At 37.1% G+C, this 24,648-nt stretch overlaps 1 protein-coding gene across 2 annotated transcripts in view; it reads left to right on the top strand.

The window, feature by feature from the left end:
- MALRD1 (MAM and LDL receptor class A domain containing 1) overlaps positions 1-24,648 on the top strand; it is a 747,156-nt gene that overhangs the window by 223,612 nt on the left and 498,896 nt on the right. For both annotated transcript variants that reach the window (XM_040645358.1, XM_040645357.1), the window contains exons 19-20: positions 9,578-9,665; positions 23,837-24,013. In XM_040645358.1, the coding sequence (XP_040501292.1) occupies positions 9,578-9,665; positions 23,837-24,013 (265 nt within the window). The remainder of the gene's footprint in view (positions 1-9,577; positions 9,666-23,836; positions 24,014-24,648) is intronic.

Here is a 24,648-nt window from a genome sequence, read left to right as displayed (position 1 = left end):
GTGCTCTCTTTCTCTGACAAATAAATAAATAAAATCTCAAGAAAAAAAAAAAAAGCTTAGAAGCCTAATAAAAGGAAAGGGGAAAAATGAAAAGTTAAAATTCGATTAAAGCTTTTGACTTTGTTAAACTAGTTAAGAATTAGACTCTTTTTTGAATGTTTTAGGCATCATTTTACCAGCAGAGTCTATCTGTGGACCTATGGATGAGGTACTTAAACTTTCTGGCTCTCATTTATTCAAAGAGAAAATAACGGTTTTGGATTCCAAATGCTAAGTGCTTAAATGATAGATTAAAAAAAAAAAAAAAGGTTGCAAGACTGCGTACAACTGATAAAGCTATCGAATACATAGCGATAAAATCCCTGTAACAAATGAAATTTATACCATTACAGAAAGAAAGAAATGCTTCAAAAACAAGCTGAAGATTAAAGGGAAGAACCTGGAAATGCAGATGTATTTGCATTAGAAATGGAAAAAGGAAGAGAAGGGTAGGGAAGCTATCTAACTACAGGTAGAAATTGAATTGGAATCCAGGAACAAGGCACTGTAAGGAAGGGGAAGATACAGGGAGCTGTAAAAGAAAAAAAGAAGTGGGATTTGTCAACAGTTTAGATATGTGGTGTGAAATACTAGGACAAATCAATTTGTATTGCACCTTTTTGTTGATATGATAATCATGTGTCATGTGAAACATGGGCAATATGGTATGACATTACTGAGTAACATCGATAATTTCATTTTACTTTAAATGTAGTTGACATGCAATATTATGTCTCCGTGTGCAGCATAGTGATTCAACATTTACATACACTGCAAAGTGATCATCAGGATAAATCCAGCTACCATCTGTCACTGTATAAATTTGTTACAATATCATTAACTATATTCTCTATGGTGTGCGTTGCATTCCTCTGTCTTATTTTATAACTGGTAGTTTGTACCTTTTAGTCCCCTTCCCCTATTTTGTCCATCCCCCACCCTTCTCCCCTTTGCCCTTCTCCCCACAACCACCAGATTGTTCTCTGTATCTATTTGTTTTTTTTAGATTCCACACATACATATACACACCACCTACTCTTTATCCATTCCTCTGTTGATGGATGCTTCCATACCTTGGCTATAAATAATGCAGCAATGAACATAGGGATGCATATATCTTTTTGAATTAGTGTTTTCATCTTCTTTGCATAAATACTCAGAAGTGGAATTACTGAATTGTATGGTATTTCTATTTTTAATTTTTTGAGGAACCTCCATACTGTTTTCCACAGTGGCTGTACCAGTTTGCATTCCCACCAGAAGTGCACAAGGGTTCCTTTTCTTCCACAACCTTGCCTACACTTGTTGTTTCCTGTGTTTTTGATTTTAGTAATCCTGACATGTTAAGAATATCTTACTGTGGCTTTGATTTGCATTTCCCTGATGATGAGTGACATTGAGCATCTTTCTGTTGTGTCTGTTGGCCATTTGTATGTCATCTTTGAAGAAATGCCTAGTCGTGTCCTCTGCCCATTTTTAAATCAGGTTTTTTAGGGGGGGTATTGAGTTGTATGAGTTTTCTATATGTTTTGGATATTAACCCCTTATCAGTTATATCATTTGTAAATATCTTCTCTGATTCAGCAGGTCGCCCTTTCATTTTGCTGATGTTTCTTTCCCTGTCCAATATGTGTGATGTAGTCCCATTTTGCTTTTGTTTCTCATGCCTGAGAAGATAGATCTAAAGAAATATTTTAAGACCAGTATAAAAGAGCTTACTGCCTATACTTTCTTCCAGAAGTTTTATGCTGTCTAGTTTTACATTTAAATCTTTAATCCATTTTGAGTTTATTTTTGTATATGGTATAACAACGTGGTCCAGTTTCATTCTTTTGCATATAGTCCAGTCTTCCCAGCATGTCTAACTGAAGAGACTGTCTTTTCCCCATGGTATATTCTTGCCCTCTTTGTCAATGATTAATTGACTGTATAAGCGTGGGTTTATTCCTGGACTCTCTTCTGTTCCATTGGTCTATGTGTCCATTTTTGTACCATTGCCATACTGTTTGGTTACTATAGATTTGTAGTATAGTTTGAAATCAGGGGGTGTGATACCTCCCACTTTGTTCTTCTTTCTTAAGATTGCTTTGACTATTCCAAGTCTTTGGCGGTTCCATCCAAGTTTTAGAATTTTTTGTTGTAGTTCTGTGAAAAATGCAATTGGTATTTTGATAGGGATTACGTTGAATGACATCAATAATTTTAGTTGAAATTAGAAGTTGTGTTTTTCCCCGAAGCATTCAGGTGCTTATTAAGTACTTACCGTGCGCTCATAGCTTTTCTAGGTGCTGTGTATCCCTCAAAGAGCCTCATGGAGCCTGTCCTTAAAGTCTCCTAGAAGAAACAGACAAGCATTTAAATGTACAAATACTGATACAATTAAAAATTATGAGAAATTTGTAAAGGAAAATTTCCTCAGCTTGTATGATAAAGGAAAGCTTCTCTGAGGAAGTAACATTGATATTGACACTTAAAATGGGATTTTTTTTTTTTAAAGATTTTATTTATTTATTTGACAGAGATAGAGACAGCCAGCGAGAGAGGGAACACAAGCAGGGGGAGTGGGAGAGGAAGAAGCAGGCTCATAGTGGAGGAGCCTGATATGGGGCTCGATCCCACAACGCTGGGATCACGCCCTGAGCCGAAGGCAGGCGCTTAACCGCTGTGCCACCCAGGCGCCCCTGAAATGGGATTTTTAATTCATGATAACTACTTCGTGGGTATTATGAGATATTAAACTAGAGCAAAAGGCAAATGAGGGTTATTGTTTAGGTTTAAATCTATGACCTAGTTTTTGGTGCTTTAAGTATGGATCAGCTTTAAGTTGTCACATAGAAGTGTAGGGGTTATTATTTGGAACCTCCTTTCATGAGAAGAATGAGAGGTAGATGATTAATGTCGTAAAAGAATCTTGTATATCAAAATAATAAATTACAGTTCTACTTTTTTTTCTTTTAAATATTATCTTTAATGGTGTAGGAGATGAAAAATTAGCCTCATGATTGGAAAAAAAACATTAGAAATTTTAGAACTCTGCTGCTTAAAGAAATTTCATCTGGCATGTGTGAACCAGTCACTTGGGACAGTATTGTGTTGTATTAAAATCTTACTATACCTTACTACAGCATTCTTAAATAATAAAAACCTGCTTTTATGAACTTTTAAGTTAATAGTTCTAAACCTTCTTCACTGTTTTCTCTCTGATGTCGACCAAGCTATTTTCAATTAAATGCTTCTTTGTAACCTCCAATCAAATAGATTCCAAAAATTCCCGGGACTGGAGAAATTGAGCACTGTTTGTCCTCATCCAAGTCATAGATGAGATGTGAAATGGGTTACATGGTACGTGAGTCTCCAGAGGATGCTTTACAATAGTGTGTGACTTTGCAGAGTGTCAAGTAGCAAATTGGTTTCAAACTGATGAACATTCATCTTTTTTAAACTTAGGCATATTAGGCAACTATATTTGAGGGGGAGGGAGAGCTCACTAAAATTTTGGCCCTTCTTGTACATCTTGGAATACGTGCAGAATACCTACCATGGTTTGCCAGCCTTTTAACAACCATGGAAAGCAAATCAATTTCATATGACCTGAATACTTAGAAATGATTTTTTAAGGTTTCTGTTTCTTTCACTCAAGAATAACAGAAATAATTCTATCGAAATAAAAAAGAAAACATGAATGATATTTCGAATGACCTTATTTCCTCAACCACACTCCCTGTCCTTGATTTTTAAAAAAAAAATCTCTACTCTCTATACAGCTGATGGGAAAAGATTCTGTGGGTGTAAAAGGAGTTAGGCCAACCACAGATGGGTGGTCATCTCTGGAAGACTTCAACAAATTATACCCATTTAGTTCAGAATAGTATAAAATAAGGTATTATGTAAGAGAAAAGGAGGCTGAATTGATATAAACATTTTAATTTACATATACATTGGGGGGAGTGATGGTGCTTCCACGAATTAAATATATCAGCAATGTAGCATCATCCTGCTACATAGCTGGGAGATAATTCTCCGTGGATTTCTTATGTTCTTCCCAGTTCAGTATCTGAGTAAAGAAAGAGTGTGTTTGAATAGCCTTTACCCTGAGACATTTGCTTACAAATTCCAGATTAAGTGCCCACTCTCCCTCCTTCCTTTCTCTCTCTAGAGTTTTAGATGTGTAGGTGTACCAGCAGCTTATAATAGTTAGTCTCCTAATGTCTGGGATCTTCTTCTATATAGGAAAACATCTAGTTGAGGGACAAGTGGAAGGAATTTTTCTGGCTGATGCTTTTTGCTGGCCCTCTAAATTAAGGATCTGGTGTCTTCTGTCAGTATATGTGTACAAAACAGTGGCAGGCTACCTTGTTAGCTTGAGTAGGGTAAGGTCGCAGACCCTTCATGGTTTCCGATCTAACATACACAAGGAATTGCAAACTCAAATGCCTCTGGGAACCGGGCAAGGGATATGAATTGGAAGTAGGTCAGGTGTTAAATAATAAATGGCAGCTGACACTCAGCCTTAGAGTTACGTTTTTAATAGGGAGTAACGGGACTGTAGCAACCACAGGACAGTATCTTTTTGTGAAGGAATCCTACTTTAAAAATATTTGGCAACCTATTCTCCTTGAAAGCACTGTTTTGGTTAAACCACACTTCTGGGATTGCCACCATCTAGACAGTCGCCATTTAGACTTTTCTGTCCTAGATGGTGAGAAACCATCAAGATGGACTTTTTAAAAAATTCTTTTTGGTAACCATGGAAACATTTGGCATAATGCCAAAGCACACAGTCATTGAAGAGTAAAAAATTCTTAGGAAGCCATATATTATGCCTGACATAAGAAGAAATATGGTATAAGGCCAAAATATTAACAAAAATTTTGCCATGAATTTTTCCCCCAAAATGGATCATAAGTAGATGAGGCAGACATCAGATGTTTTCTTTTAATTAAAAAGAAAGCACTTGCCCTACTTACCTATCCCAGCATTTTATTTCATCTCTACTAGTATCATGATTTTATTTTTATTATCCATTTCTGTGCTCGCTATATACACAATTTAGGTAGAGCATTTGTGGCCCACGTTTAATGTTAAATGGTGTTTCATATGTATAGTGTAATAATTGGAAAACTAATTATTCTGTACTTTTTTGGTATGTGATATGGCCAGAGACATACAAAAAAAGAGACAGAAGCAAAACTTATCAGACAGATATCTAAGCTTTCTTTCATTGAGATTAGTTTCAAGGTTGTATAAAAAATTCCAGTAGTGATTTAAAAACCTTTTTATGTTGAATCTAGCAAATATTTCCCTTAATATTAGCCTAGAAAGTTTGAGATCCTAAGCTGACTTTCTATGAGCCCCTTAAAATGTAGGTTATACGGTAAACTATTAGATAGTTGTCTGAATGTGTTTATAGGAGTTCGGCTACTTCAGCTGTTAGTCAACTATAAAAACAGGGTAAAAGAGAATTTTTATGTCTTTGATTTTCTTTGTTTCTGCATTTTTAATTATGGAAATAGTAAATGAAAATAAGTGGGCATTACTGAGAAGTATAAGGGAAAACAAATAATCTCTGGAAAATTATTAGTGGATCAGAAGAGAAGTTTCATAGCTGATTTAAAAAAATACATTGAGATACTTGAGATTACTATGGGCTAATTATAAAATTCCATGCATGAAATTAGTGATTTAGAAAACAGTGAAAATACTACTTGAATAATGATGATTTATGGCAATAAGTATAGAATAAATGTTTTTATTTGTTTATTGAGGTATAATTTTTGTAAGTAGAATTCATCCTGTTTAGGTGATCAGCTCTATGAATTTCAGTAAACTTACACAGTTGTGTAACCACCTCCACAATTAAGACAATATTTCCTCCATCCCCCCAGATTCCCCTTCCTCTCTGTCATCTATCCCCTTCCTCTCCCCACAACCCCTGGCAACACTCATCTGATTTCTTTCTCCGTGGTTCTGCCTATTCTGGAATGTTGTATAAATGGATTGATCAAGTATGTAGCCTTTTGACCTTCTTTCACTAGGTGTAATACTTTTGTGATTCACAGCTGTTGTTATTATGTACCACTAGTTTGTTTCTTTTCATTGCTTAGTGGAATTCCATTGCATAGATCTCCCACAAGTTGCTTTACTATTTACCAGCTGAAGGATATTTGAAGTGTTTTCAGCATTTGGAGATGGAGATCGTAAATAAAGCTGCTATAAACTTTGTGAACAGGTTTTTGTGTAGCATGGCTTCATTCCTCTTGGGTAAAGAAATACCAGTGTGTGGGATTGCCACATTGTAGGGAAGTGTATGTTTAATTTTATAAGAAACTGCCAAACCAGTTCCCAGAGTGGCTGCACCATTTTGGATTTCCATCAGCAATGCATTGGAGTCCCAGTTGCTCCACATTGAGTATAGGTGTTTGTTGTTGTTTTTAATCTTAAAGAAGGAGTTCTTTCCTTCAAGTCTTTCTGAAGATGCATTATATTAAAAATCACTATGTTATGTTTCGATTTTGTGTTCTTTTACAAACATGAGATAGTTAAAGTAGTAGGGGGCAGGTTGAATTAATCCCATTTTTTCTTTTCTATGAGTTAATGCACACATGTATACATATATATGTTAGGAAATTGAAGATATTTTAGTAAAATTATGATTAAATTGTGTGTTACATATATAGAATAATGGGAGATTCCAGTCATTCAACATGCTTGGCCAATAATTCAGGACTTCCTAAATATAGAGACAAATGAGTTCAGGCAAGTATTGAGACCCTTATTAATAGTTGAATCTTTCGTTATAGTAGAACTAAAGTTGCAGTGTAGTTGACAAGGCCACTCTATCTTTAGTTGGGGCATCTAGATGTGACAGCCCGTGAAAAGGACAACTTAGAAGCACTGGATTACTTTACAAAATTTCCAAGCCAGTGATAGTTCTAATGTAAGTAGAATTGGCCTCTACAGATAATGCAGGTCATTTAGACCAAACTGGAATTTCCAATTGCCCTTTAAGTAATTCAGTAAGGTACTAATGGCCCTTAAGAGTAAAATGTGGCTTCTCTAATTTCCAGAATGGCAGTCCTGCCCTGCATACAATAATGTTTGTGTTTTTACATCCTCCCATTTATTCTGGGAGAAACACCAGAAATGAAAGTGAATTTTCCAGAATAGAGACACTTGGGTTTGTTCTTTTTTTGTGCGTGACTATTTTCTTAGGACTAGTTTCTTAGGATAATATGCAAGGCTTATTTGCAAGACCATATTTAAATATAGGGCAAAAGTAGAATTAAACCTGAACATTCATAACTTTTTCTCAAGATGTGATTTGTTATCAAGTAGGCTTTTTTTTTTTTTTTAAATGGCTGGCTTCTTTAAATATTCAAAAGAGGCTGAGACTGCAAATATACATACAAACTAACATTTTTAGTATTTCAACTTGAAGCTATTGTTTATTCTCAACAATGTTAACATTTAGAGGGTTAGGAAATTGAATATATTTTGGTAAAAATTGTGATTACATTGTGTCTTAGCATAAGACCCAACTGTTGTCTGCCTCAGATTTTTTTCTTTTCTTTTCTTTCTTTCTTTCTTTTTTTTTTTTCTTTTTTTTTGGTCTCCTTGGCACCTAATGCTGATACAAGCACTATGAAAATGCTTCTCATGTAATATGCAGTGAACTCCAATAGAAACAAGCTTTGGCAAACAGCATCCACTCAGAGGTACTGCTTACCTGGTGTGGCCCACAAATGAGAAAATTCATAATTTTCACAAATGGCCATTGCTCAAATTTGTGATTACATAACAACAACAAAAGGAGTACTTTGGAACAGTTGAGCCCATACTCTCAAGTGGAGTTGTGTATGTATATGTCCCCAGAGTTAGCTTACAGATATTTATATGCACAAGAACCATGCTTTCCATAAACTTTGGGATTTTGATATCATTTTCTATCCTTCCTCACTGATAAACTAATATAATCACAAGCAGTGTAGCAAAGTCAGTAGTGTTTCTTCTTATTTACCCTAATGTTCCCTTTTTCTTGCATCTTCCCAGCCTTTGTTAGTGTGTCCTGTGTTGTACTGCAGTGGGTTAGACCTAATAATCCAGGGAATTAATTAGTAATTAATCTTTGCATATGCCTTTTCCCTCTCGCTTACCCAGCTTCAGTCTTTTTTGTTTTAAAAGAACAGGAAAATGTTTTCTTTCAGTATGTTCTGCTAAATTCTGACTGCTGGTTTTTTGATTATTAGAATAATTGTATGATTTTCTACTGAGTATTCTTTCTGCATTTTTGTTTTCTCTCCCTATAATACTTCTTTCATTCATGATAGTGGAGCAATGAAGGGTGCCTTTTATGTTTGGAGTGAACCACAATAAAGCACCAGGACACTTCCTCCATAGTACTAGTACATAAATGTTCCTCTAGCAATATTAGGTGGGTTATATTCACCCATTAGTTAGATACATAAACGTTTCCCACATTGATTAATTTCCTTCCTGACAAATTACAGAGAAAACTCTGGTAGTTCTCAAGGCAGACTAGGAAGTTGGGGAAGATGACAAGAGGTTTGAGGTTTGATCTTTTAAAACTTTCCTTCAACTAAGCCATAAATAACGTGTGAGACAAGTTTGAATAGAAGCTAAGAATTTAAACAAAATGAAATAAAATTTCAACTCCCACATGTAGCATTTGTGAGGAAAAATACAACAGAAGCATATATTCATATAATAGTGGGAAAACAGAATGTGTTTTTTGAGTTTGTTTGAAGTTCTTCATTATTAAATTATAGCAGGATTCCTACTCCGTATGCAGCATATTTGCATAGGTATTAAAATAATTTATCATGATTAATTCTATTATAGTAAATTTCAGCCCTAATCACAATCTGTCATATACTGTAGTGGTTTGTCAGTATTTTGTTTTCCTGGTGGTTTGGTGGAATTGCCACTCCCGTAACAACACAGATGTCATCGGAGTTTGCAGTGATTAATGTGGTTCTGAAGGAGTTCTAATAACGATTAGCCAGTTTTATAAAGTGTTACAGAATAAGGTCAGTGTGAGAAAAATTCTAAAGCTCTTAAAAATGTACATTCTGGCAAGTACCTCTGGCTGCAAATTGGATTTCTCGAACAATGAGGAGGTTTAACCTTGGAAACAGATGAACTCCTTGGGCAAAGGTGGGAAAAGGACGCGAGGATTTGCCTTCAAATACTCAAAGGAACAGAAAAAAAAAGGGGGGGGGTGAGTCTGGAACTAAAGGTTGAAAGTGATAGGAAAATAGATATAAGTCTATTATAATTTTGGAAAATCACTAGAAACACAATGGGCTTCATGGTTCTAATGGGCCCAATAAGGAATGGAGCTTCCTGTGACTGGAATTACCTAGGTAGGGACGAGATGCCTATTTATAAATACTATTGGAAAGTACTTTTTTAATGATTAGAAGAAATTTCTTTTTAAGTAAATTCTGATTTTTTTCCATGAATTTCCATAAGTTGATGTCCTTCACAATATCAACAGATTTCTTGTTTTTTTTCTTAGATTTTGGTGGAGGCTTCAGTAGGAGATGGCTTCACTGGAGACATTGCAATCGATGATTTGTCATTCATAGACTGTGCCCTCTACCCTGGTAAGGAAGGATATTTTAATATATGAGTATTTTCAGACCTGTTTACTTAGAAAAAGAAAACTGTTGAGGAAATCAATATTTCATTTTCACAGTATTCTAAAAATACCCTTACTTCTGTTCTACTAGTATATTAACCTTGGAAAAGATTATTGTGAATCTTTGCTACTAATTAGTCTTAATATCTTTGCAAATATAGTAGAGAGGTTTGAATCAGCTGTGCTTCTGTCTCATCATGTGGGAAATATTAGGAAATCATGTCTGAAGTTAAACTGTAATTCCGTTATATTTGAGCGGTTATAATAACCACACTGGTCGCCTTATAATTACATTGTTTTGGAGACTGTATTAATCTCTCCGTTATCTTCAGAGATGTTTTCCTGCCAGGCAACACTAAACGCTCCTAAGGATTGTTGTTCACCATTTCTTCCCCATGTTACACATTTCTTTCATTTAAAAAAAACACAAATATATGTTTCCCAGATTTATATCCCCATTCTCAACCTTTACTCTGAAATCCAGACTTATATACTGACTACCTACTGACCATCTCAACTTCGATGTCTGGTAGACGTCTCAAAGACATGAAGGGAAATAGCCTAAAACAAGCCTGCAATAAACTAAAATAAAACTAAAACAAACACCCCAGGCAAAGCTCCTTCCAGGCAGTGCATAGCAATCTGAAAGGACTGGTCATCTAGCTCTTGGGTAATCCTGGCTCTGGGGCTGGAGGCTCCTAAATTGCACAGCAAGGGGGAGCACAGTTTCCTTCCTGAAGAGATCAGAGGCAGGGTAATTTAAAAATCAATTGCAATAATCCATGTAGAGAGCGCTCTCAAGTGCTGTAAACTTAACCTTCACCCATCACGGTGGTGTTATGGGTCAGAAGAGCACCAGCCTCTCCCCGACATAATCGGGGCCGGATTCCAGTTCTTTTAGTTGTAGCTATGGGCCTCAGCTCTGATCGTCCACCTCATCATCCTGGCAGGATTAATTCCCTTAACCACTCTGTGGAGTGGTTTCCACAGAACTCTGCAGAAAGCCAAATCCCTCTCTGGACAAGGGCAGCAGGAAGGAAATCAGAATTCAACAAATTTACCCTGATCTCTCGATGGCTGCAAGTGAATTCTTGGTTACTGGTGTGTCCTCGATCTTGCCATTCTTCTAAGCCTCCCTATCTCAGTAAATGACAATTTTTTTTTCTATGTGTGCATTTTTCATGAATGAATCTGCTTCACCACTAGCTTCAGATATATCCAGAGTCGACTACTTCCATCCAAGCCACCATGTGTCTGCATGGATTATATAGTTGCCTTTTAAATGATCTCTGCTCCTACCCTTGAGAGTATAATCTGTCCTCGAAACAGCAGGCAGAATGATCTTTTTCAAACTTAGATAAGATCATGTCATCCTATCACCAGAAACTTCCTATGATATCCTCTTTCACTGAGAGCAAAAGCCAGACTTCTACAGCAGCTTCCAAGGCATGGATGCCTGGTGCCTCGTACCTCCTGGACTTCACCCTCCACCCCTGGGCCTCTACTTGACTTCTCTTAACTACAAGGCCTTCCAGTTTATCCTTAAATACCCCAACCCACTTATGCCTCAGGGCTTCTACACCTTCGTGTCCCTCATCCCGAAATGCGCTTCCCCTAGATATGCACTCTTTTCCCTTCCTTCCCTCTTTCTGATGTGCTCCAAAGTTTCTTCAGTAGTAACTTCTCTGAACACTCCACTGCGCGCACACACACACACACACACACGCACACATGCACACACACGCAGGGTCTCTTCATTGACATTTTCTTTCTCCTTCCCCTGTGTTATTTTTCTCTATAACACCTATCCCCCTTATGGTTCTGTTTCTGTTTTCCCCAACAATAATATTAGCTGCATGATAGCAACGATTTGCTATCACTCTCTTATCTCCAGGAGCTTAAACAGTATCTGGCACATAATATTACTCAGTATTAACATTTGTTGGATAAATGGGTAGATAAATGGAGAGATGCCTGTATCTTTTGAAGTGTGTTATATCCTTTTGATGTATATTTTAGTTTATTATTATTGCTAAAATATTTATTATTTTTATATTGAAGGCACTGTCATAGGCCAGCTTTTGTTGAAAGCCAAACCTCAGTGGCTTATAAACGCAAGCACTTATTGCTTGCTCTCAAGCACGTGGGTGGGCAGAGAACAATAATGGAAAAAGTATGTGCTTCTTGTTCACAGCTCTTTTTAATTCTATAGAGCTTCAAGCTGTGTATTTCTGTTCCTTCTGTCTGCTTATCTGGGACCAAAGCTAAAGGATGAAGGTCTTATCTGACATATTTTGTTGTCAAGTAGAAGGGTGGGAAAAAGAAAACACACTTAAATCTTCTGTTGGGACATGGTATGTGTAATGTCTGCTCATGTCCATTGGTCAGAGCAAGTCATGTGGTCAAGCCTAACAAGGGGGTAGGGAAGCATTCTCAACTGACAAGGAGCTTGGCAAGAGTAGGGAATACAGAAAGTCCTTATAAGACAGAGCTGATAAATGGGTACATTAATAACATTTACCACTCATATGTACCATCTTATATAATCCTATGATATTTTATTTTATTATTTTATGTTATTTATTTTTTTAGAGAGTGCACGTACACGTATGGATATGCCTGCAAATGGCTGGGCAGGGGGAGTGGAGAGGGGCAGAGGGAGAGGAAGAGAGAGAATCTTAAGCAGGTTCCACGTCCAGGTGGATCCTCACGCAGGGCTCAATCTCACAACCCTGAAATCATGACCTGAGCCTAAATCAAGACTTGGTTGCTTAACTGCCTGAGCCACCCAGGTGCCCACTCCTCTAACCTTTTAAGAGTCTAGAATAATGTCTAGTCCATTGCCAGTGAAGAGATCTTAAATGTTGGATAGGATTGATATCTTTGTTATCCCAATTTTATGGAGCAAACGGAGGAGAGGATAACCTGCCCAAGGCTACCTAGCTAAAAAGTGACGAATTATGTCTGCTTCTTAGGACCACAGTGTTAACCACTATCATACCTACTGCTCATCAAATACACTAACCTCACAAGGAAGAGAACACAATTTCTACTTTATAGACGTGAAAAATTAAATGTAAAGAGCATAAGTGACACAGATGAAAATGCATAGTTGAGGGAAAGAACGAGAGTTTCACCTAAGCATGCGTGATTTCGGGGCCCAGGGCTTTTCCCAAATCGCACCCCCACCGTGCAGTTAGGGAGCATCACCATGAGCCCAGTGGCAGAGGAGACCATAAAAGAATATAGAAAGGGAACACAAGTTACTGCTGATACCGTTGCTACTTCCAGTTATCTTGCTACTTACGTTCTGCGGCTGACGCTTCCAAAGGAGAGGGAGAAGAGTGGCCAGACCCAGAGGCAGAGATGTGAAGTATCAGTTACAGACCATTAGTCCTGATTTTCTGGTTCAAGTTTTGGACGAAAAATATGGAATTTAAAAAACTGCCCGAACTGTGTGGTTTTAATGTTGGCTTCGTAACAAAAGAAACACTGGGTTGAAACCACAGAGCCCGTTGAAACTATAGGTTTCTTAAAGGAATTTGATGTCATCTTGTCATAAGATGAAAATAAAAATAAAAATTCTGCTTTCAATAAAAATATTGCTCTTGATGATTACCAGTTTTTTTTTTTTCTTCTGTTAGATGAGATGGGATCAGCGCATGTGGATTCCCTTATAGACATTGATTTGTTTCCAATATAAATGATTATTTATCTACAGCATTTTTCTTCCTTGGCTAATAAAACAAAACAAAAAATTAAAAAAATACACACAGATGCAAAATATTGAGGTAATCTCCAAAGTGTCGGTTGGCACTTTACCTGTAACTTTTATTTCATACTAAGTGACCATAAGGAGTCACTTCTCTCATTTTTACGTATTCCCTCAAAATCAGCCTCTTTTCCCCTCATTCCTTGTTCCTTTTTATGACATCACTATTTTCTAGGAACCCAGGATTGAAATTCCATAGTTTTCTTTTGCTTTCTCCTTAAAATTCCTACTTGCAAAACTTGCTGACTCCAACTCCAAAATATTTCTCACATCTCTTCTGGTTTTTTTTTCCATTGTTACCTTAGTTCAAAACAGCGTTGGCTCGAATGGTAACCTTTTAACTGCAAACTTTCATTAATTTCCCCCCAGTAGTGTGTATGCCGTGAGCTTAGTTTCCTTTCACTTTTTCCTACAACATTATTATTTGCTTTTCTAGGTCAGCTCTTTCTCATTTTCTCACTTCCAATTATTTCTAACTTAATTCTCCAAATCCATTCTCTGTTATGGATTGTACCTTCTTTGTTTCAATATCTTGATGAATAGAGATTATTTTAAAACTAATCCAGGAGGATACTAGAGAAAAGACTTCTTAGGCAAGATTAATTGCGTTTCTAGGAAAAGTAGACAAACTTAACCATGCACTGGAATCCTATGATTTTTTTTGAATCAGTGTATAATGATGTTGCTCATTCCTGGAGTAGACAGTAATGGACAATGGTGGCAAAGTCAAATCCCCTCACTTTGAATCAGATCATCAGAGTAGATTATTAAGTAAGAATTGTTGCCAGCCAATATTCAGATTTAAGAATAAGTATCCCAAGAGAAGTATCTGTTTTGCATTACTCTTTCCCCAAGCTACATGAGAAAAGCAAGAAGCTCTTCTTCAGCAGAACACATGTGACAGTTTCTATCTTGCCTCAAGGATTAGTTGTGAGATAGCTGGGTTACTTGTAAAACTAAAGTGATAACTACATGGCATCACAACATACTGTGTACAAACTGAAAAAAAAAATTGCCTAAGCGCTTTTCATCCTATTTTAAAAATTCAGACTTCAGCAATAACAGAATTATTACTTGCTAGAAATATCAATTATTAGAATGAATATCAGTATCCCAAGATATTAGTGTTTTCTTTTTTTTCAGGAAAGTTGTTATGAAGTCAGTGCCATATCTTGCAACTGATGATGGCTTAAAGTGGAGAAAGTATGGTAACTATTTATAGGATGCTTGAGCATAGTTTTTATGAAGTCCTCCTCCACCCGATGAATGGTTTTTGTTGTCATTGTTAAACTGACTGAGCTGATTGAATTTTTCTCATCCCTCATTAACCTCAATGTCTCACCAGCTTTATGTATAAATGCTTGTTCAAGTCACCCTTCTTTTGCAAAGAGGAATGTTTATTTCAGAGTGAATGAAAAGGCAAAAGGAAAAGTTTGGGTACTTTTGTCTTCATTTTTAAGATCTCTCCTGCAGCTTTTTTAAAAATTTTATTTGTCAGGGAGAGAGAGAGAGAGAGCGCGTGACAGTGCGCGCATGTGCGCACATGCACAGGCAGGGGGAGGGGCAGGCAGAGCAGGCAGAGGGAGAAGCAGGCTCCCCTCAGAGTAAGGAGCCAATGTGGGACTCCATCCCAGTACCCTGGGATCATGACCTGAGCCAAAGGCAACACTTAACCGACTGAGCCACCCTGGCGTCCCAACACCTGCAGCTTTTTACTTTATAATTTTAAGCTCTTTGGTGTGTCTGTTACATTTGTCTCAGAATAATACATTCCATAAAATTATTTCGTTTTAAGGTCTTCCACATTTTTCTAAAGGAAATATAGATGGAAAAAAATACGAATTATTGAAAATATTTACAGTTTAATAAAAGACTTCAAGGCAAAAATGGAGAAATTTGAGACTCATGATGGCAATCTTAAATATTCTGGTTTTAGCATGTTTGGTGTAGTATGCAAAATATAGGAAATATATAGGAATATTAGCAATATATAGAAATATGTTAGAAATATATAGGAAATATTAGCAAATATATAGAAAAAAATTGGCTAATGACTGTGGTCCATTCAACTTAGTGTTTTTATTGTGTTTCTAGAAAATAAAATGGGGCAACTAAGTAACTTTAACCTGTTTTAAAGTTAAAACTTTATTTTGTCATCTTTTGAGAGAAATGCTAAATACCAAAAATGGGTAAGGCTGTTAAAATACTTAGATTTTAGCTTGAAAATTGTTCAACTGCTACTTCAGTCTACTTGTAGTCACTTTCATATACGATACAGTGTCTGTAAAGATGAAAAATACTTGGTGCCACCTAGAAAATTTCATTGAATGCGTGAGTTAAAGCAAAAACATTTCAAAAAGAGCTGATTTGTTCCTGGAGGCCCAGAAAAAAGGCATTGCATAATATGTGACAAATGGCTGTATCACATAGTTGTTGTAAATCATATCCAAAGAATAACTCAGTTTTTGTAAAACCTACACTTCTGGAAAGGAGACCTAATGCAGACATTCAGAACATTTATGCTGAATGTAGTTGTTCTTACTTGTGGGTATGACGATGTTATTGTCTTTAGTGCCATAGGAAAAATGTACCCTTTTCCTCTGGAGATATTTCATATTTTTCAATACTCTGAAGATCAATTATATTTAAACTTCAAGTCGACTTTTAGATTTTTAAATTAAATCTATCTCTTAACATCAGAAGTCACAGGAAAAACATAGACATTATTACCTGGAGATAAATGAGAAACAACTAGGCATATCAGTCAAGCAGTTCACACAATTATGATACGTTGAAGCTGGTGATAATTTATCAAAGACTAGAGGTGTTAAAATACTGGTTTTATTTTCTTAATTACCAATGTAGGAATGGCTGTAGGGGAATGAAGTCTAGTATAAAGCAAATTCTCTTTTATCAGAAAGATTATATTAAGGTAGCATGAAGTCGATTTGCTACAAGAATTCACAGAGCAAGAAGTTAGAACATCGAGTCCATCTGGAGCCTGAGTATCTACTTAGGATGACAGGTGCGCGGGTGAGTTGGTTTCCCTGTGGCTTAGGGATGTGGAAGAAGATCAGATTAACCAGACTAATCTCTGCTTCTTAGTGTAAATTTCAGTCATCTACATTTTGTCTTTGCAATTTAGTTTAATATGCAAAGCTTTTTGTGTTTCTTTTATCCGTTTGTTTAAAGAGACTATCATTACTCCCAACTCTAGCCTTTTAAGCAATTATAGGTTAAAAATTATCATCCTAACCTTTGCAATGGACTGAATAAACTGTGTCCTCCCAATAATCATATTTTGAAGCCCTCACACCCAATGTGTATTTGGAGGTGGGGAATTTTAGGGGTAATTGGGGCTGGAGTAGGTCCCAAAGGTGCTGTCCTCATGATGGGATTAGTGCTCTTAGGAGGAAGAGGAGGAGACGTAAGATCTCAACCTCTGCATGAATACACCAAGGAAAGGCCCAAGAGGACATAACCAGGAGTAGAGCCCTCAGGGTGAGCCATGCTGCACCCTGATCTTGGACTTTCAGCCTCCAGAACTCTGAGGAATTTGTTGTTTAAGCCACCCAGTCTGTGGTATCTTGGTACAGCAGCCCAAACTGACTAAGACAAGCATATTGTTCTAGATATAATTCACTATTAAGATTGCTGAAAATTCATAATTAAAAAAAATAATAAAACATATCCATATACTGCGTGAAGTAATTTCTAGTATCACCTACGTTGAGAGTATGATACTTTAGGAAATACTGCTTGAAGTGTTTGCAGAGTAGAACAAGTTGACTTTCATGCTCTTGAGATGGACCAGCTGCACAGATCAGAGAATGTGTCAGGAAGCTTGCAGGCCTTTGCATGCCTCAGTTTCCAAATTGTGTCTTGGCCTAACCTGAAACAAGCACCACCATTTCCAAGGTTTGGCTCTGGAGTAAGAGACACTTTTCTCTATTTACTCTTCTGTTGCTCTCAAATACAAACATACTGGCCTTACTTGATTTTTAAGATGAACTCATTCTGGTAGAATAATAAAGAGTGATGAGGACAGGACAAAGTATTTCAAGATTTTACAGTTTCTTTTTTAGAGTACTGGTCCTTTTAGTTGTCATTGCTGGCTAATTACTGATATTCAAAGTGGGGTGTCTCTATTTTTCCAGAGCATTGGCTCATTAACCTTCTTTTTCTAAGATAATCTGCTCATGTTCATGATTTCTTCTTAAGGGGAACTGTTTCCTTGTTTAGATTGAAAACAGGCCTATGGATGCAGTTATGACTACTGGTTTTAATACTGTGTCAGACCAGGTGATCTGAACACTGTAACACTACATATACCTATAAATGTCAAATATAATATGCACATATTTAAATGTTGAGCTTAAAAAAGAGATATCCCCAGATGAGAAGAACAGTATGAAAAAAAGAACAGGAGGCATAATGTGACTGTCAGAGTTAAGAAGTAAGAAAATATCGCATAGATGAGAGGGAGGAAAAGAGTAAAACAGGGCCAGAAGGAATATACCACCCCTGAACTGGGGGTACCAATGGGGTTCCAAAAGAAATGACTCAGGTTGATCTAGAAGAACTCTTATAACTAGGTGATAAAGACAAGACAAGATAGAAAATTATGGTAACCATATCCAAAAAAGCCCCCAGTGATCTCCAACTTTTGGTATTCATGCCTTGTGTACCAGTTCCCTCCACACTGAGTAGGACTGACCTGTGTAACCATTGACCCAAGAGGGCAACGACTGTGAGTAATTTCCAAAACTAGGCTTCCCCTGTGTTCTCTTGGATCACTCAGTATGAAGGAATCCAGTATGAAGGAAACCATGTTAAAAGGATACTCAAGTAGCCCTATGGGGAGTCTGGGAACTGAGGCCTCCTGCCAGTAGTAGCACTAACTTCTCAGGGATGTGGATGAGCCCCTTGGAAGCAGATCTTCCAGCCCAGGTCCAGCCTTCAGATGATGGCATCGTTGGCTGACATCTTGATAGCAATCTTATGAGACCCTGTGTCAGAACCACCAAACTAAGCCTCTTCTGCACTTCGGTCTCCCAGAAACTGTATCAGACAACAACTGTTTATTAATCTGAACTTCTAAAGTCTGTGGAAGTTTGTTATGTAAAAATAGAAAACCAATAAATAATTTAAAATATTAAAGGATTCCAAGCCCTAAAAAAATAGCATGACATTGTTTAAAAAAAGGGGGGGGCAGGACATTTTCAAATAAAAAAAATCCTGTTGGCTTTCTTGAAATGAGAAATAAATTAAATGAAATCAAAATCTTGGCGTTCCAGAAAGAGAATAAAGAAAATGGAGAAGTCATTTTCAAAGACTATCCTGGGTTAAAATTAAGGTGTGGATATAGAACCTCATGCAAAATATTATAGTAAGAATAAATTCAGGTCTTGACTCATGGAAATGAATTAGGGAAACAACAAAAGAGATTATGTTAAAAATAGCCAGAGATTAAAAAATTACAAAAAGACCTCAATTAGACTCATGACGGACTTTACAACAACAAGCATGAAAGTTGAATATAATTTTAAAGTTCTGAGAAATAATAACTGTTAGTCTAGAGCAAAAAAAAAAAATAAAACCCTCAGGAATGAGGGCGAAAAAAGGCATTCACAGGATGATATCCTCAAAAACACACAAGAAGGCTTTACTGCAGCAGACTCCTACCAAATGAAATACGTAAGTGTGATCATCAGATAAAGACAAGTGAGCTCAGCAAGGCCTGAGATGCACAAGGGAATAGACAGCGGAGAAAGTGGCAAACACGTGGGTAAATCTACATATACCAAAGGATAATGTGTGCGTAACACAATCAGAATATTTATACATTGCTGGGAGGTATGGAAATTGATGCAGTGACTTTGGAAAACAGTTCGGCTTTTTCTAGTAAAGTCGTCATACAGTTCTCCGTTCTGACTAAGCAGTTCCACTCCCAGAAACATCAGGAGGAATGTATGAAATAAAACCTCAAACAGAATCAGCTTAAAAAACCCAAAAAACTGACGATAGAATGGCTAAATAATATATATGATCACATGGTGAAATCTTATACAACCAAGTAAGTGAATCGCGAGAGCATAATTAACATGGACGGATGAATGCACATTGCTGAGGAAATAAATCAAGTTGCCGAAAGTTCTATGGAGAATGAGTCCATTCATCCAAGTTCAAATTTAAATGGTTTATTTATTTAAAAAAGGACCTATGTGGTATTCCATGTGTGTAGTCACTATTCTAAGAAGTCCACAATATCATCTCATTTAATCACCTAATGAGCTAATAGGCGCTATAGAAGGTTATCGGGCATATAACAAATGAGGAAAATGATAAAAGCAAATGAAAACCGGGGCACCTGGGTGGCTCAGTCAGCTAAGTGTCCAACTCATGATTTTGGCTCAGGTCATGATCTCAGGGTTGTGAGATCGAGCCCCATATGGTGCTCCATGCTCAGTGTGCAGTCTGCTTGTCTCTCTACCTCTGCTTCCCACACTCCACCCCCCACCCCGTCATGTGTGCTCTCTGTCTCTAAAAATAAGTAAATAAAATCTTTTTTTTTTTTTTAAAGAAGTGAATGAAAAACACAAGATTCAGTGTACAGCTAACCTGGAGAGATGGCAATGTGGGATCAGCAGGGAAACGGAGAGTTCAAAGCTATGAATTTTAATTTCATAAGCTGGGTGATAGATTTATGGCTCTTTATTACTGTTTAAATCAGGCATATGTTGTCTATCCATCCTTATATATGAGTAATACATTTCATAATCAAATATAAGTGAGAAAAATTTGAGTTGCTCAGTAGATTAGATCAAAAATTAGAATTCATATAAAGAAAATTGAATTTAGATTTTTATCACAGACAACAGGTAACAATAAAGTCCAGATGCAGTAAGGACCTTAATGTGAAGAGTAAAACTATCAAAATTTTGTGAAAATTATAGAAAAAAATATATTAAAACAGGAAGGAATATTTTTTCCACTGGAACTTTAAAGCACAAACCGTAAAGGAAGTAACTGATATTATAAGGCATTAAATTAGAAATTTTTATTTTTGAAAGACACCATACAAAATGAAAAGACCTATCATAGACTAGTAGAACATATTTGTCACCTCGGTAAGTGACAGAGGATTAGTATAGAGTATATGGGATGTAAACCTATAAATTAATAAGAAAAAGACCCCAAAGAATTCAATAGAAAAAAAAGATAAGGAGATGTGAACAGTTGGTCAAAAGCTAGAGTAAGGTGCCAGAGTAGCCCCTAAAATCTCAATAATCAGGGAAATACAAGTTAAAATATAAAGGAATTATTTCAGACCCATTATACTGGCAAATATTTCTTACATTGGATAATGCCAACTGTTAGCTGGATTCTGAGAATATGAGAAATGTACACATTTCTGAGTGGAAATGGGTAAAACCACTTTTTTTTTTTTAAAGATTTTATTTATTTATTTGACAGAGAGACAGCCAGCAGAGAGGGAACACAAGCAGAGGAAGTGGGAGAGGAAGAAGCAGGCTCCCAGCAGAGCAGGGAGCTCAATGTGGGGCTCCATCCCAGGACCCTGGGATCACGCCCTGAGCCAAAGGCAGACGCTTAACGACTGAGCCGCCCAGGTGTCCCCACTTTTGAAAACAACTCCTTAAGTTGACTGATCACATACCCTATAACTGCAATTTCATTTCAAGATGCTTTGTCTTAGAAATACACTGTCACGTGTTCACAAAGGTTCAAAAAGAAATGTACAGCGAAGTGTATTGTAGTGCACTTTAATACTAGGTAATAAGGAAGGTGTATTAAGGTCCTGCCCTGCTTGAGAAGAGATACAGACTATTCATGCAGTAAATTCTTAACTGAGTATTCATTTAATTGAATGCCTTAAGGCAGTGAATACTGTTCAGTGCTGGAAAGAAATGAACTGTCAGGCCATGAAAAGACCTAGAATAAACTTAAATGCATATTATTAAGAGGAAGAAGCCGATCTGAAAAGTCAACATATTATAGAATTCCAACTATATGACACTCTCTGAGAGGGAATGCAATGGAGACAGTAAAAGGATCCACAATTCCCAGGGACTCAGGAGGAAGGGGATGGCAAAGCATAGCACAAAGGATTTTTAGTGCAGTGAAACTCCTCTGTATGACACTCGAATGGTGGAAGCATCATTGCACATTTGTTAAAACCCATAGCGGGTAACCCAAATCCAAGAGTGAACCCTAATGTCAACTGTGGAAAAGTAACAGCAGATTGCTGAATTTGCAAGGAGGGCCTGTGCATGGATACCTGTTCCCTGAGTTTCTTTTCTTTTTCAGTCTAGTTAGCTGAAGGAAGCGTGAGATCTGCTTAACTTCTGACTGTAGTTCACAAGGGTAGGCTTCCATACAAGAAGAGCTAGAAGATTCCAGCACAGATTATAACTTAGGCTGTTTCGTTCTGAGTTTTATGCTTTAAAAGACCATTTGTCTATAGATATAGATCATTTTCTTATCAACTTCATAAAAAGTTGATATTTTGATTTATCCCTTATATGCTTCAATTTTAGCTCTTAATTACTTCAAAGCTTGAGCTAAGGAAAAAAAAAAAGTAGTATTTATTGGACTCTCCTTAAATTCCCAATAGCACCCAAATCCCCAGTCGTCTAAATACTGGATGTTTGATATTGCCCAGGTCTCTGCTCTTTCCTCTATACTCGTTCTGCTTTGCTTTATTAGTTGCCTGGAATTAAAGTGAAAGCTTAGCTGTTCTCTTCCATGTCAGAACCACCTGCAAATCATTCTTTGCACTAATGCCAGAAAAGTATTTCTTAAAGTGGAAATTATATACCTTGGCTTTTCTCCACCATTTTTTTTTTTTGTATTTATTTCAAACTCCTAAGTTGGTCCCACTTAGCTCTTTATGATGTGCTAATTGTCTGCCAACTAATTCCACGTCTAGCGACTTTATCACATGCATTCTATCACAAGATCTTCTCTATGCCAAATTATCACAGCATTCCAGAAACAATGGGCCAATATATTTCTCTGCCTTCACGCAAATCTTTGCTCATTGCCCAAAAGGACCTTCTACCCATTGTCATCTTGCCAGCAACTCCTCATCTTTTAAAGCTAAAAACGTGGGGTGGCCGGGTGGCTCGGTTGGTTAAGTGTCTGACTTTGGCTCAGGTCATGATCTCAGGGTCCTGTGATAGAGCCCCGTGTGGGATTCTGTGCTCATCAGGGAGTCTGCTTCCCTCTCCCTCTTCTTCTGCCCCTCCCCCGGCACATGCGCACGTGTGTGCTCTCTCTCTTTCTCTCTCTTTTGCTCGTATAAATAAAATGTTTAAAAAAATAAAGCTAAAAACTTAAGACATTACTTTTCCAGAAAGTTTTCCCTGCCTTCCATCTGATGTGTACTTCTCACGTGTCCTCCATATGCTGTACAGTCTTCCGTTTGTCCATCTGTTCATTCACTCTGCCTGCCATCCATCCATCCATCCATCCATCCATCCATCCATCCATCCATCTATCTGTTAACTCATTTCAAGGTGATGGTGTGCCCACCTTGTACTGTGATCTGTGAATTGTGCTGTGAATGCAGGAGTGAAAGGCTAGGTGTCATTATTGCCTCCATGGTGTTAGACTCTTTCTCATAAATGTATCCTATGGAACTGTAATGAAAGATTTACCTGAGTGCCTTATCCACTACTCAGTAAATTTTTTTTTACAGCAATGATGGCATATTTGACTTTCAGTTTGTTGTACCTACCATGTCCATGACACAGGGTATTATTAATAAATGTTGATTGAATAACTTGCTATATAAATTAGCTTCTGTAAATTCCTTCGAAGCTCTGTAATTTCAGAAATCATCTTAATTCTATAAATACCTCCAGGTGAATACTTCTGGTTTGGGTCTCTCTTGCAACTTTGAATCTTGAATATGTGAGGTCAGGTGAAACAAGGATGAGGAGTTGCTGGATTAATTGTAGCGGTGGAAGAGCTGAGTTTATTGACCTAGTGGACTAGAAGGTTTAACCAGACCTTGACTCTGGCTCCTAATGCCAGCATCTGGGACTCCCTTGGTTCCCACTGATCTTAGCCCTGTCCTTGAGCCTCCCATTTCTTCAGTGAGTTCTGAACAGTTTCTTAGTAATTTCTGTCTGCACCTTCCTCTATTTATACCCAGTTATTTGTTGTTGCTAAGATCAAGAACTCCAACTTCTATGCTTACATGAAATTCAGCATATTACCAAAGACTGCCAAATATTCTTTATAATACTGAGTGTGAAATATACTTAGAAAAGCCTATTGTGTAACATCTTAAGTGGAAAAATCTACTGAATTATGACTCTATGTTTTCTCCTATCAAGGTAATTTGCCAGTGGACCTCCCAACTCCACCAGAAATGTCAGCTCCAGTAACATTACCTCCACACAACTGTACAGACGATGAATTTGTTTGCAGGTCCGATGGTCAGTGTGTTGAAAAAATCCAGAAATGTGATTTTAGATATGACTGTCCTGACCAGTCAGATGAATTGTTCTGTGGTAGGTGAATTCCTATTTTGTATTAAACATAGTCAACAAACAGATAAGTCAATACTAGTATAATCTTTAAGCAGCATGGCCTCGTGTCCTAGTTAGAAATTTTCAACTTGACTTAGAGCAGGTTCTTAATGTAAAAGCTGTTTGTATAGAAAATTATAGTAGAAGAATCAGCGTGCATCCTTCTGTGATGCTCAACAAGAGGTAAGTTTTGGATTCAAAACACTTGTTTCATGGACTTTTCTTGACTCTGGGACTATGATTGACTAGCTCTTCCCCCCCCCCCCCCCCCCTCCCCCCCATCCCCCGTTTTACTCCTCACGCTCATGAAATAGGAATATTTAAAGTGGAAGTATTATCATCTCAAACTAGATGAATTTGTTCAAATGTTGCCGTTGCCAAAATAGAAAATGAATACTACATTAAATATGCAGAATTCGTAAGAACCAATTCTAATGCACATGGGCCCTTCAGTACCTGTGTCCTATTGAAGGATGTTTTTTACTTATTGGCATCTGCCAATCTCTGGCTTTTAAGGCACATTTTAAATTGAAAAGTGAACTTCTTAGCTGAAGATACAGTCTTAGAGGAGAAAAATTGATCTATGTCTGCATGGGCAAAGCACAAGCTCGGAAAGA

The sequence above is a fragment of the Ursus maritimus genome, unplaced genomic scaffold (genome assembly GCF_017311325.1).
Source record: "Ursus maritimus isolate PB19 unplaced genomic scaffold, ASM1731132v1 scaffold_31, whole genome shotgun sequence".
NCBI lineage: Eukaryota > Metazoa > Chordata > Mammalia > Carnivora > Ursidae > Ursus > Ursus maritimus.
Note: the sequence above shows the minus strand (reverse complement) of the source record. Positions and strands in the feature narration are given on the sequence as shown.